At 41.3% G+C, this 19892-nt stretch overlaps 1 protein-coding gene across 5 annotated transcripts in view; it reads left to right on the plus strand.

Annotated features, from left to right (window-relative positions):
• epha8 (eph receptor A8) overlaps window positions 1-19892 on the plus strand; it is a 132230-nt gene that overhangs the window by 66861 nt on the left and 45477 nt on the right. For all 5 annotated transcript variants that reach the window (XM_037783475.1, XM_037783453.1, XM_037783458.1 and 2 more), the window contains exons 5-6: window positions 81-230; window positions 4079-4394. In XM_037783475.1, coding sequence (XP_037639403.1) covers window positions 81-230; window positions 4079-4394 — 466 coding nt within the window. The remainder of the gene's footprint in view (window positions 1-80; window positions 231-4078; window positions 4395-19892) is intronic.

Genomic DNA, 19892 nt, shown 5'->3' on the forward strand with positions numbered 1-19892 from the left:
GTACTAAGAGTAAACTGGGTAATAATGTTCTACTCATTGAACACACATACGGTACTCACACTACCTGGTTTATTCCACAGGAAACCTTCAACCTGTACTACTACGAGTCCGACAGGGCAGTGGGCTCGGCCGTACGGGAGAACCAGTTCATTAAGATCGACACCATCGCTGCTGACGAGAGCTTCACAGGGGTGGACCTGGGAGTCCGCAGACTTAAACTCAACACTGAGGTATGAGCAACAACGCTAAACAACAACAGCATGAATACTGATTGATACAACAGGTACAATGTCAGTCCGGGCTCTTTGAAGCAACGTCTCACTTTGGATTGTAAGCGTATTCAGATTCTCAGCACGTACACCTCCGCAGGAGTTCAAGACAATGCTGGAAACATCCAGAGCCCCGTAGAGCCCCGGAGAGCCTCCTCCGGTCTCGTCACTCAGGCTGTTTAGAGCTCCGTTCTGTTAAAGAAAACAAACAGCAGGGCTTGGTTCAGTATCATGGGAAATACTTTGATATTGATAACCGCTTCAAATTTGATACTGGATGGTGGAGCTGTGCTCTTTTATTGATACCTTACATTGTTACCAAGATGAAGATCTGAAAGACGTGGTGTAATTCACTGTACACTGTCTTTACATTTGCTGCACATTAATCCTGAGGTATAGAAAACAAACAAACTTCAATTAGGTTGTGGTTTTGTTGGTACAAGGGGCTTTGTTGTTGACTTTTTAATCTTTTCCTTTATTAATCTGCCACAAAAGGCTGTTAGATATATATATATATATATACTACTTCACAGTGGCTGCTGTCATGTTTTCTCTCAGATTACCGTCACAGTTTTAAACACATGGTTATCGTTGTAAATTGAAACAAAACAAAACAAAAATGCAACAAAACCACTTGGTCAGGTTTAGTCAAACATCATAGCATAGTAGCATCGCCTCAGGAGCTCCGTCTAAACCCCCACCCACCTCCCCTCGGGGCTCGTTCCAAGGCAACGCCCCCCCCCCACACACACACACACACACACATGCATGAGCACCGCCGCATCGTAACTACTTCACAGACACAGAGCGGAGAGAGGACCTCAGCTCAACAACGCTACCTCATGACAAGTAACCGCGGCAGTGCTACTGCAGGGCTGAGCTTTCTCTTCCATTCTCCAGGAAACGTGCGGCGGCGACGCGCTTTGAGTTCAGGCTGGTGCACGCCAAGGGTAGAGTACGAGCAGGGAGGCAGGGAGGCATCTGATTGGTTCTTTCAGAGCGGACCGCGAGGCAGTGATTGGTAGACGTTTTTACAGGATTACAGCAGCTACAGATGACGTCTCTTTTCCGGTCCTTTTTCAGAGCTCATCAGTAATAGATCGCTGTCGGGGTGTAAAGACCATTTCAACCAATATAACAAATAGTTTAGACTGGGGAACATCGTCAACCCTGACTTTAAGCTACGGACGAAACTTAAAATAAGTTGTTTACTTTTGGCCTCACACGGGGCACCAACATGCAGTCTCCTGAGTGAAAGGCCTGTGTTTATTTGACCCGTCCATCCAATGGCACTGCCCATAACAATGACAACTGTTGATCTTGGTTATACAACATTGATTTCATTTTTGACATTCACATGATAAAAGGCAACAAAATCATCCCCATTATAGCCCAGAAAGATCCACAAAACTCATAATGAGCTGTCTAATTAACACAGTGTTTATGTATCAGGAGCTTGACAGTGAAAAATCGATTCAATCCATCAAATCCGTTTGCAAACAAAGCTTGATCAGTAGTGATGTTGTTTCAGCATGTGGAGACTGCTCCAGGTTAATACGCCTTACCGCCTGTAAAAAAAAGATGTCCTTTACTTATATTTTCATACGCTTCCACTCCAAACTTTTTAAATAATGTTTTGAATCAGTTCCTGTGTGTTAACAAGATAATCAAGTGTGATATGAGATGAAAAACAAGCCTATAAAAATGTAAAAACATCCATGTTTCCAGGTTGTTGTTGGAAGCGAGGCAGTTGATTAATGACTGCTGCCAAAGCACAACACCAAACACCAGTCCAGAGATTAATTAAGGCTGCGTTCACACTGTTCCACCTGTTTTGTTCGGAAACCTCTGCGGCAAAACCGCTGTTTGAGCTCTTAGTATGAAAAGAGTGAGAAAAACTTTCAAACTCTAGGAAGTCGTCTAGAAAAGGGACGTACACATGCCGCGTCCAAAACCCGTTTTTTCTTTCCAATGTGCCTGGGAGGTTGGCTCATGCCGTGCCTTCCGACGATGATGAAGCTGCGGTAATTTAGCAGTAAAAGTCTCACTGACTAAAACTAAACACAGTCAAACAAAGATAAATGGATTTCCAGCACCGTAAATCCCTCACAGTAACTTTCTGCTTCATTTCTCTGTCAGTTTGTCTGACCTTTCAACCGGTTGTTGTGCCATCCTCCGACAGAAAGGGTAAAGCCGGTAAAATAGTCTGCCGTTGTTCCTCGTCGCATGACATGTGATGCGCACTGCAGCGTTCCTGTTACAACCCTGTAAATGTCGAGGGATAAATGAAGCAACGAGACTGCCGATGTAATGAGGCAAACACTACCGTGTATTGTTTAGCGTAGGGTGTTAGCAAAAAGCAACAGAGAAAGGAGTTAAGAGAGAGGCGTGGAACAAAGGAAGGGTTACGCACTATATGACTGCACTATATCTTACCTTTATGAAAAAAAAATACATTTAGGCAGCCACCATAACTAACTGGTGTGGAAATAGACATTGAAAACACTACTTGTGGTGCACACTTATTGTAAGGAATGTATTTCTAAATAAATTATGCTACTGCCCCAAATTAAACCACTTAACGAGTGTCTCATACACGAGTTAACCTTTAAACCGACACATTAACGAAGTTACTATCAGACAGGTTAACATACAACAGAGAGACAGAGAGGCGGACTGCTCAGATTAAATCACAGCCGCCCTGTCTTTTATCAGGTGAGGCTGCAGATCATGCAGGCTGCTGATTGGTGGCTGGGACCGAAGGCGAGAAAGGGGGGGAGGGGCCAGTTGAAGTTGGGGAAGACTGGGCATAAACACAGGTGTGGCGGTCCGGAGGCGTGAGTTGAACTATTTTTATCTTGGGGCGCAGCCGTCGTAGCCCGAAAAACAGGTGCTTGGGAACACTTGCGCTCTCATTTTTTGAGCGTCCCTGCAAAGCCTCTAGATTGACAACAAAGGATTTGAGCGTGCAAAAGACGCGCCACGTGTACGGCTCCTAAATCAACAAAATACACGGAGGTCTTATAAATACGCAATATGTTCATGTATCCTGTGTACAGTCAAAACAAAGCACCGTCTTGTTGTCATGAATTGTGAGTTGTTCCACCATAGAACATTTAAATCATTTTTAGAGGTTAGAAAAAGTAAATCTATCCAGTATTTCACAACAAAAGGCATCAATTAAAGGCCCTGAAAATCTCCTCCTGAACAATTACGTTGCCATACAACTAAACTTCCTTCTCAATTATGTTTTGAGGAACTTATTTTTTCTCCCGGATTACAGTCGCAGTTTTAAACACGTGGTTAACATGAACTGAAAGAAAGCAAAACAAAAATGCAACAAAACTACTTGGTTAGGTTCAGTAAAAGATTAGTAAAAGATTAAGTAAGAATGTGGCATTAAAATAAGTCGTTGACCTGGTTTTACGCGGACACGAACAGTGCTCTACATCCATCCACCCTGACAAGCAGACTTCCGCGGACTGTGATTGGAAATGTTTTTGTGACACGTCAAAAACAATCGTAATCTGGAAAAGAAAATATGTTGCCCTTGAAACACAATTGACAACACAGCTGCAGCCTTTAGTGTTTCCTTTCATTATTCTTGTCAAAAAGACCATAACCACATCCAGCGTGATGCTGCTCCAGACACAGTAAATAGTGTTCACCCCCTAAACAAACGGAAACCTGAGCACACAGACTCTTGTTAATGATCTATTTTATTTTGTATTTGTTGTCATTGTTTAAACTCTCATGATGACCTGAAGTGTGTGAGATGGAAGTGTCAAACTGAATCCCCTCTCTTCCAGGTGCGAGGCGTGGGCCCTCTGAGCAGACGAGGCTTCTACCTGGCCTTCCAGGACATCGGCGCCTGCATCGCCCTCACCTCCGTGCGGGTGTACTACAAACGCTGCGTGGGCGTGAGCCGCAACCTGGCCGTGTTCACCGACGTGGTGACGGGCGCCGACTCATCCTCTCTGGTGGAGGTCAGGGGTCAGTGTGTGGACCACGCGGAGGAGAGGGACACGCCCAAGATGTACTGCAGCGCCGAGGGGGAGTGGCTGGTTCCCATCGGGAGGTGTGTGTGCTCCGCCGGGTTCGAGGAACACAGAGACTCCTGTGTGGGTGAGTAGACTCAGCGTGCTTTCATATACCTAACCTGTTTGGTGCTGGTAAAACGGACTCTGGTGTGTTCGCTGGTTTGGTTTGTCATTCTAACTGGTGCAGAACAAAGGGCCAAACTAGAGCTTTGATTCTCTGCACAAACCCTGTTGTGCCCGACCGGCCGTGTTCGGGCCGAGCCAGGTTCTAATTTCTCCCCCCTGGATTGAATCGGGTCGGGATTGGATTTTTTTTTTGATTTTTTTAATACAGAATTTAAAATCTATTTAATGTCATGAATAATGTTTTAGCAATGGCAAAAGAACGTTTTTGGGCGGTGCTGAAATGTTTTAGTGTTAACCAAATTAATAATTTTCTCCGATTTAGAGACCCGACCTGCCTGGACGTAAAACGTGTTTTGTCGCGTAATCCGTTTGTTTTTGACGTATCACAAATAAGTTTGTAATGATAGTCCACGGAAGTCAGCGTAGGGAGGAGGTGGACGGGTCAACCAGACACAGGACCTTTAACCAGGAGACCGCTGTTGGTGTCCCGTGTGAAACTAAAAGTCAACGTTCACGTTTTTAATTTTTTTTTAAAGATTATTTTTTTGAACTTTTATGCCTTTTTATTGAGAGTGACAGAAATAGTACTGAAAGAGGGAGAGAGAGAGAGAGAGAGGGGGGGCGGGGGGGGTTGAGATGCAGCAAAGGGTCACAGGTTGGATTGGAACCCCTGGCCGCTGCGGTAGCTTTGATACATGTGGTGCCCGATCTACCAGGTGAGCTACAGCTCAGCTTTAATCTACAGTCGTAGTTTAATAACGTAACGAACACAGTCAAACAATGATGTTGTTGTTTTTTTTGCTAAACCTATCCCAGTAGTTTTGTTGCGTTTTGTTTCAATTTACAGACGTTAACCAGGAGTTTAGCCTCGCTGTGTGGAAGTGACTGGGATCATACTTTGATGTGTAAAGGCCTCAGGCCTGACTTTAACATTGTTTCATAACTTTTCTAAAACCAAATGTAGCAAATAATTAAATAGATTTAAATTCATTGAATTTTTATTTACTATTAAAATAATAAATCATGTACCAGCAACTTGGTAAAAAGTCTTCACAAGGAGAAACAAAATTCTAAATTCCAGTATATAATGTATATAGTATATAAACATAGAATTGAATTGAATAGATCGGCCCCATTGTCACCAATACGCGATCTAGCTATTAGAGTCAGTATCAGCCTGATATCCGATATCAGTATCGGTACCGGTGCATCCCTAGTTTAAAACTGTGGCCGTAATCCAGGAGAAAATGTAATTGAGAATGCAGTTTAGTTGTATGTGAACGTTATTTTGTAGGAGACAGCTGGTTCAGAGAGCTGCACATTTCAGAATAATGCATTTGTATTAATTATACCCCTAGTTAACACAGTCACGTAAAAAACTCATTTACGAAATTCAATCAAGATACGACCTGAGAGGCATGAAGGAGAGACGCCAAAACTGTCCTGTGACTGACTTCATATTTACACCTCTCGGTTGTAAAGAGCCCATGTGAACACTTACCGGTCCAGAAGTAAAGGGCCAGAAGTGAATCCATCTTGTCTTTGGTCCAGACCAACAGAACTGAATCTATTCTGCTGAGGATGCTGAGGATCCCTTTTGGTTCGATTAAAAACTCTAACACCGTCTTCTATACTTAGAAAAAATCATTTTCTCAACAAAACCATGTACAGTAAGCATCCGAGTTGTCCCGTTTCTATAACTCTCCTCTGAGCTCAGAGCATCAGCACAAATGTGTCTCCAGAATGTAAAAGAGCCCCTCGAAGCAACACATGCATTTGGAAAAGGTTCTAACCTTTTCTAGTGAATCAAAAAGTCTGTTTGAAGTTCAGGCTGCAAAAAAAAGTTCAAGGTCTGGTCAAAAGCTTGTCTGAGGCCTGACGCTTCTCTCAAGTAGGTAAATACTGAGAAAGAGAGTCTCTCTCTCACTCAGCCTCTCATAATGAAGAATCAGTTTGATATGCAAAACATTCTTGATCCTCTCTTTTCCTCTTTTGAAAACACATTGTGTTTGTTTTTGTCTTTTTTGATTATCATTGGGGGGTTTTGATTGGTTCGACCTCGTGTGGAGACCCGTGCATATTTCAGGTTGCCATGGGTTACAGTAATTAAAACCTATTAATCACAGAGCGATGGATAATTAAACGCTAAAAGCAGTTTGTCAGCTAAACGAGCCGAACGAGACACGCAACGCTGGTTCGCTTGCACCCTCCCCATCCTCTTCCCCCCTCTTCGTCCTCCCAACACACACACATACACACACACACACACACACACACGCTCACGCTCACAAATCTCTGTTGTGTCTCACCAATCTGAGGCCAGTGGCCTCTTGGTTCGACGCAGTGAGAGCTTGTTGTCAAAATGTGTTTAAAAGCTTTGAGTGTGAGTGTGTGTGTGTGTGTGTGTGTGTGAGTGTGTGTGTGTGTGTGTCCAGTTCACAGGGCCACTTGCAGACTTTCTATAATTAGTTGCAGCCAATTAGCATCAGCACAGAAATGCAGAACAGAGCCCGTAAAGAAAGCAGAGAAAAGGTTGGAAGGAAAAAACTAAATCACCGCGAGTCACGTTGTGTTTATGGAACTGATTTTGATCCACATTTTTTCAGGGCTGATTTGAATGTAACACATTGATGTTAGTTATCTAAAGGTTGTAGAGAGATATGATCTTTTTAAAGGGTGAAAAAAAGCATCTGAAAATAGAAATAATTTGCTTTATGATAATCCTCAGCTGGAGGTGATGTTTTTACCCCCGTATTTTATTATTTACCGTTACATCACTGCAGCCGGAGCAGAGAGTGGATTTCCTCCAAAGAGCTCTTCAATATATCCTCCGCTGACGTCTCGTCTCTTCTGGCACCAAACTGGGTCGTCGTGCTAATTCACCCTCTTCGCCAAAAGCCAGCCACAGTCACGCACACACGAGACCAGACAAGACACAGAGAGGAGGAGGAGGGTGGTGGTGGTGTTGGGGTGGGCACGAGATGGTGAAAGGAAGATGGCTTAAGTGGTGAAGGGGCTTGTATGTATGTGTGTGTGTGTGTGTGTGCAGAGAAAAATCATGAATGTGCGTGAATATGTGTGTGTATATGAGCGTGCTTAAGTGGTTCTCCCCTGACAAAGGTGCAGAGCTTTGGCTGAGAGCACGACATGGTGTGTATGTGTGTGTGTGTGTGTGTGTGTGTGTGTGTGTGTGTGTAGGGTTGCGTGACATGCCGTTAAAAAGTGTCACAGGGAGGGAGGCAATGAAAGAGGAAGGAAAAAAGAGAGGTCTGGCGGAGTGGTTGACTGGACCCGTCGTCCACTTGAGTTTACATCAAAACACTGAGTCTGTGTGTGTGTGTGTGTGTGTGTGTGTAGTTGTGCATACAGTACATGTGTGCAGGTGTGTACTGTATGTGTGTGTGTGTGTGTGTGTCTCAGTGTGTATGCGTGCCTCCCGGTGCCCAGTGAAGAATGGACTAAAGTGCCCCATACAGTGAGAGCGATCGAGGACACACTGATATGAGACACACACACTTAGGCTGGTCACATCTACTCAGCTCAGCCCGGCCCACCCAAGCCTGACACACACACACACACACACACACAGAGAGAGAGGAGGGAGGGGTTGGTGCGTACTACTCGCACATGTGGGTTAGTTCATTCCTCTGCTCAGTCAATGGACCGCAGCCTGTCCTCCATAGTCTGTGAACTGTGCTGTGCCTCTTCATGCGATTTATGGTTGAGTTTGTAAGAAACAACATTATTCAGCTAGTAGAATAGAAACTCACACACGTACTGGAACTATTACGCTCCATCTGAAACAACTACAGTCACCTTTTAACATACAACTACCCGCTTCTATTTCCCCCTGAAGTCAGAGGATTCGTCTGAAATAGCATATTATGCGTGTACTATCGTTCAACATACTGTTGTGAGAATAAACAGCGTTGTGTATCTATGCATAGGAACTGAGCAGTCATTCATGTCGTCACATCTTGAGAGCCTCCTTGCCGGTTGGAGACGTGTAACCATGGTAAAACGTGCCAATCACATGTGACCAAAAAAACGGTTTATGAGAAACAAAGTCTGAGTTATATTAAAGGTCTGACACGCTTGGAATTGCGTTGCTAGGCAACAGTTTGGGTCCATGTTAACTTCCTGTCAGATGATGTCATTCACATACACTGCAACAGGAAATAAACTGGGACACATATTGTATATTTGTGACATCACAAATGTACAGAAATCCTAACGGCTTGTTTCAAACGCACAATTTCTGAATACGGGCTGTGTGTACTATTTCTCCGTATATTGAGCGTTTTGATTGTTTAACAGTATTTATAAAGCACTTAAACCTGCTTTATAATATTAAAGACATGAAAATCTCACTTTTTACAATAAGGGACCTTTAAAATATATATTACGTCTTGAAAAGTGAAATCTTATACCTACAGTTAAATTGAAGCATTAGTGATGTTACAGAGCTGTCCGTCAACATCTGTCATGAACATTGTCATCACTACCGCATTGCATTGTGGGATATTAAGTCCGCGGTAGTGTCCTGCTTTTGCATTCTGTAATATTTCACCGGATATAACGGATATGCGCAATTCATGTACTAATGGGTTCATACCGAGGTTTCAGACACACACTCACACATTTCACCGTAAAATACCTAACAGCAGGGCGCCAGCATTTTACTGTTATTTTACAGTGCAGCTACTTTAATTTATTTTGACAGTGTATTACTGTATATTGGATTACAGCACACAACAGTTGGATAACTGGGTTTTACCCTAATTTTACAGAATGTGCCGGCATTTTACTGTTTATTTACAAAAGGTAATAAAATCTGATACTTTTGCATTTAATTCCCCACAAATTAAAAAAAAAAACATGAGAAAACATATTCAATACATATTTGCTGTAATGTATTTATAAAGAACAATGTAAAACAAATTCATCACAGTCAAGAACAGTGTACTAAAATATCTCACATACTGTTTTAGCGTACTAGATAGCATGTTAGTGTGGAATTTCCGACGCAACCTGACAGTGTTATACGGCTTTGTTGAATACTTGATTCTGATTTGTCAATTACGCCATTCTGTTATTTATTTTTATCCGACCACTGCTATCAATAACAGACCGTTGCTATGGACGCAGTTCTGATCTCTCTACACAGTGAGAGGACAATGATTTTAAGCAGAAACAATAAAATATTTTTTAAATAACGTAACATTTTTTTACATTATTTTATTATAATATAAAATATATTGTATTTCATAGAATTATAAATAGTATTATAGTTATATTATTATTATTATTATATTATATTATTAGAAATATTTTGTGTAAAATTATAGATTTCTTTAGTAAGTATCTGTAATAATCGGGATGATTCAGGGTCCATTTCGCAAATAATGATCGGCTCGCTGTACATTATCCTTTACTTATATATTCTGTTTCACCTCGTCATTGAAGCTATACGATGTTGTTTATATGAGTAAAATATTAAAACCAAAGATTTTTATTCTGCATTATTCTATCAGATAGAAATGTTGAAAATGTTTTGTGTAGTGGAATTGAAAGCCCCTAAAAAAACTTGGTTTCACATCTTCAATATTTCCTTGCAACATAAAATATTTATGACTAACAAGCAACTAACAATCAAAATGAAAGTTAGGAAATAAATATCCTGGTTGTTGTTTATTTATTTCAGGTTTTATTGCTTCATCAGGACGGTGTAGCTGAGGTCTGATCAGACTTGATTGACGGTTGTGACCCGGTAACTTAAACAAACAGCACCACAACTAGCAACACGTTTTTATTTAAATGCAGTTAAATCCTAACATGGAAATACATGACATACTTTTTTCCAAGTGAGTCCGATCCACTTAAACCAGTGAAAAACAAACACAGGTAAAACAATAAATACAGAACTAAAATTGTTTTAACTTTAATGGAAAATGTTGTGTTTATGTAATAATGTAAGACAGTATCACTCAACATAGTGAATACAGAGAGATGAGCAAAATGTTACTTTACTTTGAAATTAAAAAATAAACCAAATATATTATTTTATTTATTTATTATATTTATTATTTATTATTATTATTATATATTATAATAGTGAACTGATACTAAACAATTTATTAATTTTCTTTTTTTAAATGTAAAATCTTAAACCAACAGATAACTCTAGACGTCGATACTATAAAGCTTTATATTTAAGGGTAGACACTACAGGTGAATAGGGTAAAACATTTTAACAAATCAATGTCACCAAGAAACTTTTTAAGTTGAGTACTTACATTAAGGCAATTATTTTTTGTATTATATGTTTTTTTTAATTTTAAGTTTAAATATGCAAATGAGGCATTATCTTATTTAATATGTGCTAATTTGCATACATTTCCAGAACAGAAATGTGAACATTGGATAAAGCCAGGTTCAAAATTCTTGTTTCATTTTGTTCACATATTAGAGTCAAAGTCATTTTGGATATCTATTTTTATCAATCCAGAAAATACTGTCAACAGCCATTAAAAAATCGATTTTTGTCATGTTTTGAGGAATAAAATGTTGTATAAATCAGGCTATAAATGATATATGAACAAACCCCTCTGTAAAAACCTTCAGAATATAGATAAGAATGAAACTGGAAAGTTTGGTGCTACTGAACTGGAGATTTCTGTCTCAGAATCTGAGAAAAAAATAATTTTAAAGATATATATTGTAAAATACCATACATTTTGCACGACATTACAGATGAATAGGGTAAAATCTTAAATATATATCACCATAAAACTTCCCTATTTGATTACTTACAATTAAATTAAATTAAAATTAATTATTATTATATTACTTAACTTTTTGTATTATAAGTTTTCTTAAATTGTATGTTTAGATATGCAAATGAGGCATTATCTAATGCTAACTTTATCAGATAAATCTAGATGAAAATAAACACATTAGTAAAATAAACACCTAAATGTATAATGTGGATGTTTTCTTTCCACTCGTCTGAAATGAGACGTGTTATAGAAGCAAAATAACCCAAAATCTCAAAATTGACCAGTTCATTAAAAACGCTGTTTTTGCCTGTAGTCTCTCACCTTAAGCAGAAATGTTTTCATTACGGTCAATATCTAAACTAGTATGATGTTTATTCGTTGAGAAAATATTACGCTTTCACAGACTTTAGAAAACGAAAAAGGATAAACTAATTAAACTAATTAAACTATTGATCATGCATAACAATGTAGATCTAATATGCTAATTGCTGCATTGGCATTTTTCTTGGGAATTAAAGTCGTTTTGCAAGGCCGATTTTGATCGCACTAGTTTGATTCAACCTATTGTACAGGTTTTTCTTCTATTTCATTGTGCTGACAATAGCCCATTGTTTGGCAGTTCCACATGGTTATCATCATAGATTATTATGGCCTTCAGATTTGTTTGATCCCTTTGTAAAGATAAAATCATGACCCGGAGCAAATGATGAGATTTAGGGAATTGGTATGACAGTTTAGAGCCAATTGTACTAAAGAAAAGGTTATTTCTAGTGTCTGATATCATTTGAATCTGAAAGGATTATTCTATGCTCCATAATATTTTTTGACTGCTGTGCATTTTTGGATGGCACTCTATTAGGGCCGGGCAATATAGCTGAAATTATCACACATTGGTTCACAGGCATTTGACATTTTATTTAGAATTTAGGTGATGCATGCGACGATTATTCCAATAATAACTAATAATCGACTAATTCACAGTGATTTTTTAATAGTTCTGCTTGGAACGCACATCCCTACTGAGGACACGACCACCATTTGGGGACAAAAAGTAAGTCCTCATAACGTAAATCATTACATTTTAGGGTGAAGACTTGGTTTGAGGTCCGTCTATGTTCCTTCTTCATCAGAGACATTTTTCAGCTGAGGGTTTTCCGTCTTTATTTGTCCTTCTGTTTATCACAGAAATCTGATGTTGCTCTTTTGTAACATTGATAATGTTGGCTCGCTATTTAACGCACTTGCATCATGACTGAATGCATTCATATATATATGTGCGTGTGTGTGTGTGTGTGTGTTATCCTGGCAGGACTTGTAATTCGTCACTTCTCCCTGTTAACCAGACGAAGTTATTGGCTCCTCCAGTCACTGAGGGATTGTGGGATTGTTCAGAGCCTCTTTGACTCTCCTGTAAGCAAACTCTCCGTCAGAGAGAGCGAGAGGCAGAGGGGAGGCTTAAATAGTGAAGGAAAGTAGAAGTGGAGAGAGAAGGAAACGCAGCAGGAATAAAGGGAGAGGTGAGGACGAGAAAAATACCAGAGATTATGAAACAAAGTGAAATGAGAGAGGTGAGGCGTCAGAAGAGAGAAAGGTGTGACACGTAATGTGATCGTTATCTGTCAACGTGGCACCTTAGAGAAATATCAGAGGACGACAGCAGCAGGTGACAAGGAGGATTTAATAATCCTCTATTATATATTTATTTCATCACACACGCACGCACACACACACACACACACACGCACACACACACACACACACACACACACACACGCACACACACACACAAACACATGCACGCACGCACACACACACACACACACAGGAGCTGAGGGTTTTCTCCTTCCTCTGGCCTGTCAGCACCTCCTCCCTCCTCCTCCTCTCTGCTGCCACTACTCCACACTGTTTCACTATTTTCTTCTTCGAACATATGATGACGTTCACACACACACACACGCACACACACACACACACACACAGGTCGTTTAACCTCCAGAGACAGAGCTGTGATGGTCGTCTGTGACAGGGTGAAGCCTCCTCATTGGCCGAGGGTCCCTGAGGTCTATCCAGGTGAAAACAGCTGACACTCAGCTGTGGAAAAGGGACCGGTGATATGGCTTTTCTTATAACCCATATGGTTTCTGATTATCAGACCAATATGTTTTTAAAATTTTAACAAATATTGGATACAATTAATGTTTCCTTGAAAAGATGCAATTTTCTTTTTGAAAACAGCTACAAATGTTCGATTTTCGGTTTTGTAGTTTATTTAATTGTTTGTTTGTAAATTATTATAAGAATACTGAAATAGCTAATATATCCAAAACATCTCAACCACTGCTGAAAAGTGAATCAATCATTTAGAGATTTGGCAAAAAACGTAATCGACATTGTTTCAATAAACAAGTCATTGTAGTAAATTTCAAGCAAAGAATTTACTTTTATTTGCTGCATTACTGTTTTATATGATTGGAAATTGAAAGGTTTAGAAATGGGACTGTTGGTCCAACATTCTTCCTTGCATCTCGTGTATCTCCTCATCGCTGGGGTTATCTCACAAATTTCTGGAAGGTCCGAGCCTTTCTGAACACGAGAGCAAGGTCGACAAAGCTGCATGCATATAAGATGCACCGGTCTCCATTAATATTATTGGACTGCTTTGCGTATCAACTGCACGCAAAATTTGACTTTGGCGTACACATTGCATGTATTTTCAAAGTGTAAACACGTGTTATTTGTACGCCATTTGCTGAGAGTGGGTTGGTTGGTCAGACAAAAAGAAGCAATGTGTAGGATTCACCTGGCCGCTGGGAAATGTGATGGTACTTTTAATTTTTTTCTGACATTTATAGACTAAACAATGAATTAATTAATCAAAAAAATAGACCGACTGGAACAGGCAGTGTGCTTGTTCATACTAAAATACACTAAACAGGGTGAAATGTTCATTGCTTGCAGATGAAATGTTGTATTGAAGTTGCAGTTTAAATTGTAGCAGTTGAAGTGTCAGTTGAGGTGTTAGCATTAAAAGGACATACTTTGATACAAGTGTAAACCCTGGAGGCAGTTGACTTGCCAGTTTGTAAGTAAACACTGAAAGTAGTTCAACTAACAGTTGGAGAGCAGGAGCTGAAAGCAGGTGAAGTGTCTGTTGACGTTGAACAACCGAAAAGGTTTAAAGTTTAAATGGAAGTAGTAAAAGGAGTTTGGATGTCATTTAAAGTGTAAGCTGCTGGAAATGTTTAAACCCTGTAGTTGAATTGTGCTGTTGTGTGTAAACACTGAAAGTAGTTGAACAGTTGAAGTGTAAGAGGTGAGAGCAGGAAGACGTCAACTATCATTGTATTCAGTGTAAAAACTATTAGTACCCATTTAAACAATGTAAACCCTGAAACACCCTGCACTGACAGCTGTATTTATAATTCATGTAATTTCAGTGACGGAGTTTAAGGTGAAATTAGGCTAATAAATCTAATTCTCTGTCGTGTCCTGAGCGCCGCGTAGCCGCGACGTCTTTCATCCGAATCCCACTGTGGTTTCCTCCGGGCTGCAAAGTTCCTAATGAAGATGCAGTTAAGTGATTTGGGGGGGGGGGAACAGATGATGGTGAGAACTTCATTATTCCTCGGCTCACGACCACTTGAGTGGAACGCGATATTCATAATTGCTGTCAGAATCAACTTGTGGCGGCCCGCTATCGAGGAAACGTATAAGGAGCTCAATTTGAAGCGGTCTCCGGAGAGGGGGAGACGGGGGAATACGAAGTGATCAAATTAGTTCCATCCTCCTGGCGGTCTGTAAACAACTGCTGATCAACAACATTGTTACTGTTTGGAGGCGAATGACACGGAGGCTCCAGAAAACACACCCACACTCACAGCCGCGGGGCGGGAAGCTGCCTGGTGTGAGCGCACACACACACACACACACACACACACACACACACACACACATTACCACACACAGATGACTCTACACTGATTGACACAAACTCGCAAACACTCAAATTTGAATCCTCTAACACCGTTTCATACTTTTGTCAATGTCATTTGAACTCTGCAGAAGGTGAACATTTACCATCTGCCACTTTGGAAATCTCTGCGTTAAATGAAGGATAACCATTTTAGATCTGATGTCATTCAATGTTGGATATATTTTACACACAAAAAAACATAAGCAAGGTAAATTCCAGTGTAGCTTCCGGTGGGGGGAACCCTATTTAATGTATACAGTAAGGTACTGCACTTTGTTATTGTCATCTATGGTGGTTAATTGCATATAACACACAATTCAAATAATTAGGAAATAAATGATTGTATTTTTATTTATTTGCTTTGATTAAAACGTTTTTGGCATTAGTAGTTTTTTATATATAAGCTGCTTAGAGCTAGTGTTAGGAAGTTAAACAGGTCCTACCTCTTTCTCTAATATCTACACTGCTCAAAAAAGTGAAGGGAATCATCACAGTATAACGGTCTCAATCTGTTCATTTAGGAAGCACAAGTGATTGTGAATCACCTTCAGATGCTTTGCTGCAAATGAATGTGACAACAGGTGCAATGGAGAGGCAACAGCAAGCAACCCCATAAAAGGGACAGGTGTTGCATGTGGTGGCTACAGACAGCTGCTCTCTCCTTATCCTTCCTGACTGATTCTTCTCTAGTTTTGTGTTGTGTTTTGTCACTACTTGTAGCATGAGGTGGTACCTGCAGCCCAATCAGGTTGCACAGGTAGTCCAGCTCCTCCAGGATGGCTCATCCATACGTGCGGTTGCAAGAAGGTTTGCTGCGTCTCCCAGCACAGTCTCAAGAGCATCGGAAGAGATACAAGGCCGTTACACGTGGATGGCCGGACGGGGCCTTAGAAGGGCATCGACCCAGCAGCAGGACCGGTATCTGCTCCTTTGTGTGAGGAGGAACAGGAGGAGCACTGCCACTGCCCTACAAAATGACCTGACCAAACTGTCAGAAACAGACTCCATGAGGGTGGCATGAGGGCCCGACGTCCTCTAGTGGGACCTGTGCTCACAGCCCAGCACCGTGCAGCTCCATTGGCATTCGCCAGAGAACACCAGAATTGGCAGGTTCGCCATTGGCGCCCCGTTCTCATGCTGGATGATGTTACGGGCAGCGTAACGTTCACCACGGCGTCTCCAGACTCTTTCACGCCTGTCATATGTGCTCAGTGTGAACCTGCTCTCATCTGTGAAGAGAACGGGGCAGATGAGGAGAGAGCAGCTGTCTGTGGCCACCACATGCAAAAACATTCCCTTTTTAACCGTTCCCTTTAAGGGGGTTGTCTTACCGTTGCCTCTCCATTGCACCTTTTGTCACTTTCATTTGCATCAAAGCAGGTGAAAGTGATTCACAATCACTTGTGCTTCCTAAATGAACAGATCGATATCCCTGAAGTTTAACAGGCTTGGTGTTATACTGCGATGATTAAGTGTTCCTTTAATTTTTTTGAGCAGTGTATTTTATATTGCTGTGAAAACGTCTCCTTCAAACAACCGGATTTATTCAAGTTTCTCGCCCAAAACTACATTTTACAAGATTACATTGGAACGCATCATGGTAACGTTATAATTTACCTTTGATGAATACTCATTTTTACTGACTAGAGCATGCGTATGGCGTTACGTCATTGTGCATGTGTAACTATCAGAAAGCATCAATAAGAGGAATCGATAGTCACAGAGGCATGCAGGGACCGATTCTCGATTCCCATCCTGAGCGTTTTCCTGTCCACCAGGACAGAGGCTTTTACACGCCACTGCTAACAATTTACCCCACATTTGTCAGGGTTGCGGATGCTAATTTCATACCCTGGTCAGGGTCCCTTGGCATCACTTTTTAACGCACTGGGTACCTCTTGACGTCACTTAGGTTTAGGCAACAAAACTACTTTGGTTAGGTTTAGTAAAAGATTGTGGTTAAAATAACTATGTTTGTTGCGTAACTTCAGTTGCATAGCCTACATTGCGTATGTGACGTACTTACGTAACTTAAAATAAGTCAACGTTGACTTTTGGTTTCAGAGGGGACAGGAACAGCGGCCTCCTGGGTGAAAGTCTTGTGTATGTTTGACCCTTCCATCACCCCGACGTCCTCCCTACACAGACTTTGTTGCTCACTTCCGGAGCAGTTGCTCGGAGCGTCTAACATTGCCGCGGATGGGTTTACGTTGGAGTTACTTGAAAGAGACTAACCTTTATTTTCATCGTAAACAACCCTCGCCGTTGATGGAAGTTCATGCTGTCTGGCTGTGTTGACGTGATGTTGGCGTGTTCCCAGATCTCAGCATGTATTTTGTTCAATACAATGTTATCATCAGCGATAGAAACTACCATAATAAAACCCCAAGTATTGATAAACTGGAATTATCTTTTTTAACACATCAGACAAATACAGCTCAGCGAGTGGCGGGGCATGACGAGCAGCTAATTGAAACATCTCAATAAGCTTCATTAGGATATTCAACTTCACTGGAAGGTTATCACGTTCATACTGTTACAGACACAAACACACATGACGCCACAGAACGATGTGGCTGAACAAAAACTTCACAAAAGCAACAAAACAACAGCTATCACAGCTGCTGTGGCCTCAAGCTGTGCGTTGGGAAACGAGGCGTCGGGAAACGTGCGTGTTAATGCGCAAAATGTGTGTGGGTCCGATTGTGTGGGTCTCGTTCAACGCATAAGCGGTGTACATCTGTTTGTTAGAGTGTGTGAGCACCGGTGATGAGGGATTTGTTGTTGCTGTGCCAAGACTAATTAGTCTTTTTGTGTGTCTGGTTGGTCCTCATTGGTGGATGACCAAGGGTCAGTGTGGAGAGGAGGATAGAAGAGAAGCGAGGGGAGGAAGGAGGAGAGCAAAGGCGGAAAGGATGTAAAGAAGAGAGGAAGGGAGGAAGGGATTACTGTAGAGAAGAGAGGAGAAAAGGAAAGGAGTGTGTGTGTGTGTGAGCGAGAGCAAGAGGGAGAGCGAGCGATAACAGAATGAATCGTATCTCAGCCAGACACAGCGCTGTTGTGTCACTCAAACTTCCCCCCAATCTTTGTTGTGATTGGCCGAAGCCCTATCTCCACAGCAGGTGCAAAGGGCTACACATCAGTACACAAAGCAACTTTGCTGACGCATACACGCACACACACTCACACATGCACACGCTTGCATACCCATGTTACCGGCTACACAAAGACACACTCTCACAACCCAAATCCTCTTATGCGCTGCCCATATGAATGCTTAATTCAGGAATGAAAACACACTTGCACAAAAGGGCCGAGAGCTGCCGGGTGAATTATTGATTGAGTGTGTGCCACCCTTGGCCCGCAGTAGCCACCCATGTCCCAGTCCAGTGTCTAGGAGCTATTAGTGCTGACAGTAAAGAGACAGGCAACATGATAGCAGATCACTGAGAAGCTGGCAGCCTCCGTCTGAGGGGACTGCGGGACTTCTTCAAATGATTTTCTGCCCCGACTTCTTGTTGAGTTAAACTGATGTGCACACAGGGCGCTGTCATTTACTTCTCCCTCTTCCAGGCCTCCACTGAAGGGAACAGGGTTTGTATGGATGTGGATGGTTGGATGTATGTATGTGTCGTGAATTGTAATGATGTTGGCATTTAAAATACGGGGGACTGGTTGCGACATTGTCAGTCGGGAGAAGAAAACTTCACTCTTCCATCAAGGTCAGTTGATTCCTTGGATAAATATAACAGAGACTATAGAAATATTGAAAGTTTATGGATGTAGTTTGTCCATTATTTCTTATTGAAAACCTGAGCATGTTCTCTAACGCAGTCTGGTAACGTGACAGTTGAACATTTAAGACTTAAAGGAACAGTGTGTAGGATCTGAAGGTATCTAGCGGTGACATGAGGAGATTGCAACCAACAGAGTGAGCTACGGTGGCCGACGCCAAAACACAAATAGTCTTCTAGAGAGTCATCTGGAGCAGAGCCAGTGTGTAGAGTCTGTGTGTATGTGGTAAGTGAGTGGTGAAGCAAGAGAGCGAGAGAGTGGTGGCGACGGGAACGAGTAACGTTATCGACTCCGACCCGAGCAGGAAAAGTTAACAGAGTTTGGTTTGTCCGTTCTGGGCTACTGTAGAAACATGGAGGACTACGTGAAGAGGACCCGCTCCCTATGTAGATTTAAACGGCTCATTCTAAAGTTACGAACAAACGATTCTTATTATCAGGTGATTATACACTAAAGAAAACATACTTATTATTATTATATTCCATTTCTGCCAATAGATCCACTGGTCCTTTAAAATTAGACTTCTAAGTTAAAAGCTTTATCGTTGAAATGCTACACTGTGTTTTTGCTCATTTAAATTTGCCAAAATTAAAGTTGACAGTACAGTATATTGGTATTTGTCAAATGCTTCTACTGCATCCTGGGCTGGAGTTACCTGCTACGGGGGCCCAGGGAACAAAATGTGGGCACCTAAAGGCCCCCTTGTTCCTCCCTTTGTCTTCTCTATGCAGTTTGTTGCCTGCATAGGAGAAGGGTTGCGATATTCAATATTTTTGATGTAGTATTTTTATTTAATATTTTTGTTATTGTCAACAAATTCCATACAAAAAGCAACAATGTGTTAGTCTGTCTCTCAATACTTTGTGACTACCCTCAAGCCCATTCATTTCCTACTAAAAAAGGGTCGGTA

This window comes from Sebastes umbrosus, chromosome 1 (genome assembly GCF_015220745.1).
Source record: "Sebastes umbrosus isolate fSebUmb1 chromosome 1, fSebUmb1.pri, whole genome shotgun sequence".
Taxonomy (NCBI): Eukaryota; Metazoa; Chordata; class Actinopteri; order Perciformes; family Sebastidae; genus Sebastes; species Sebastes umbrosus.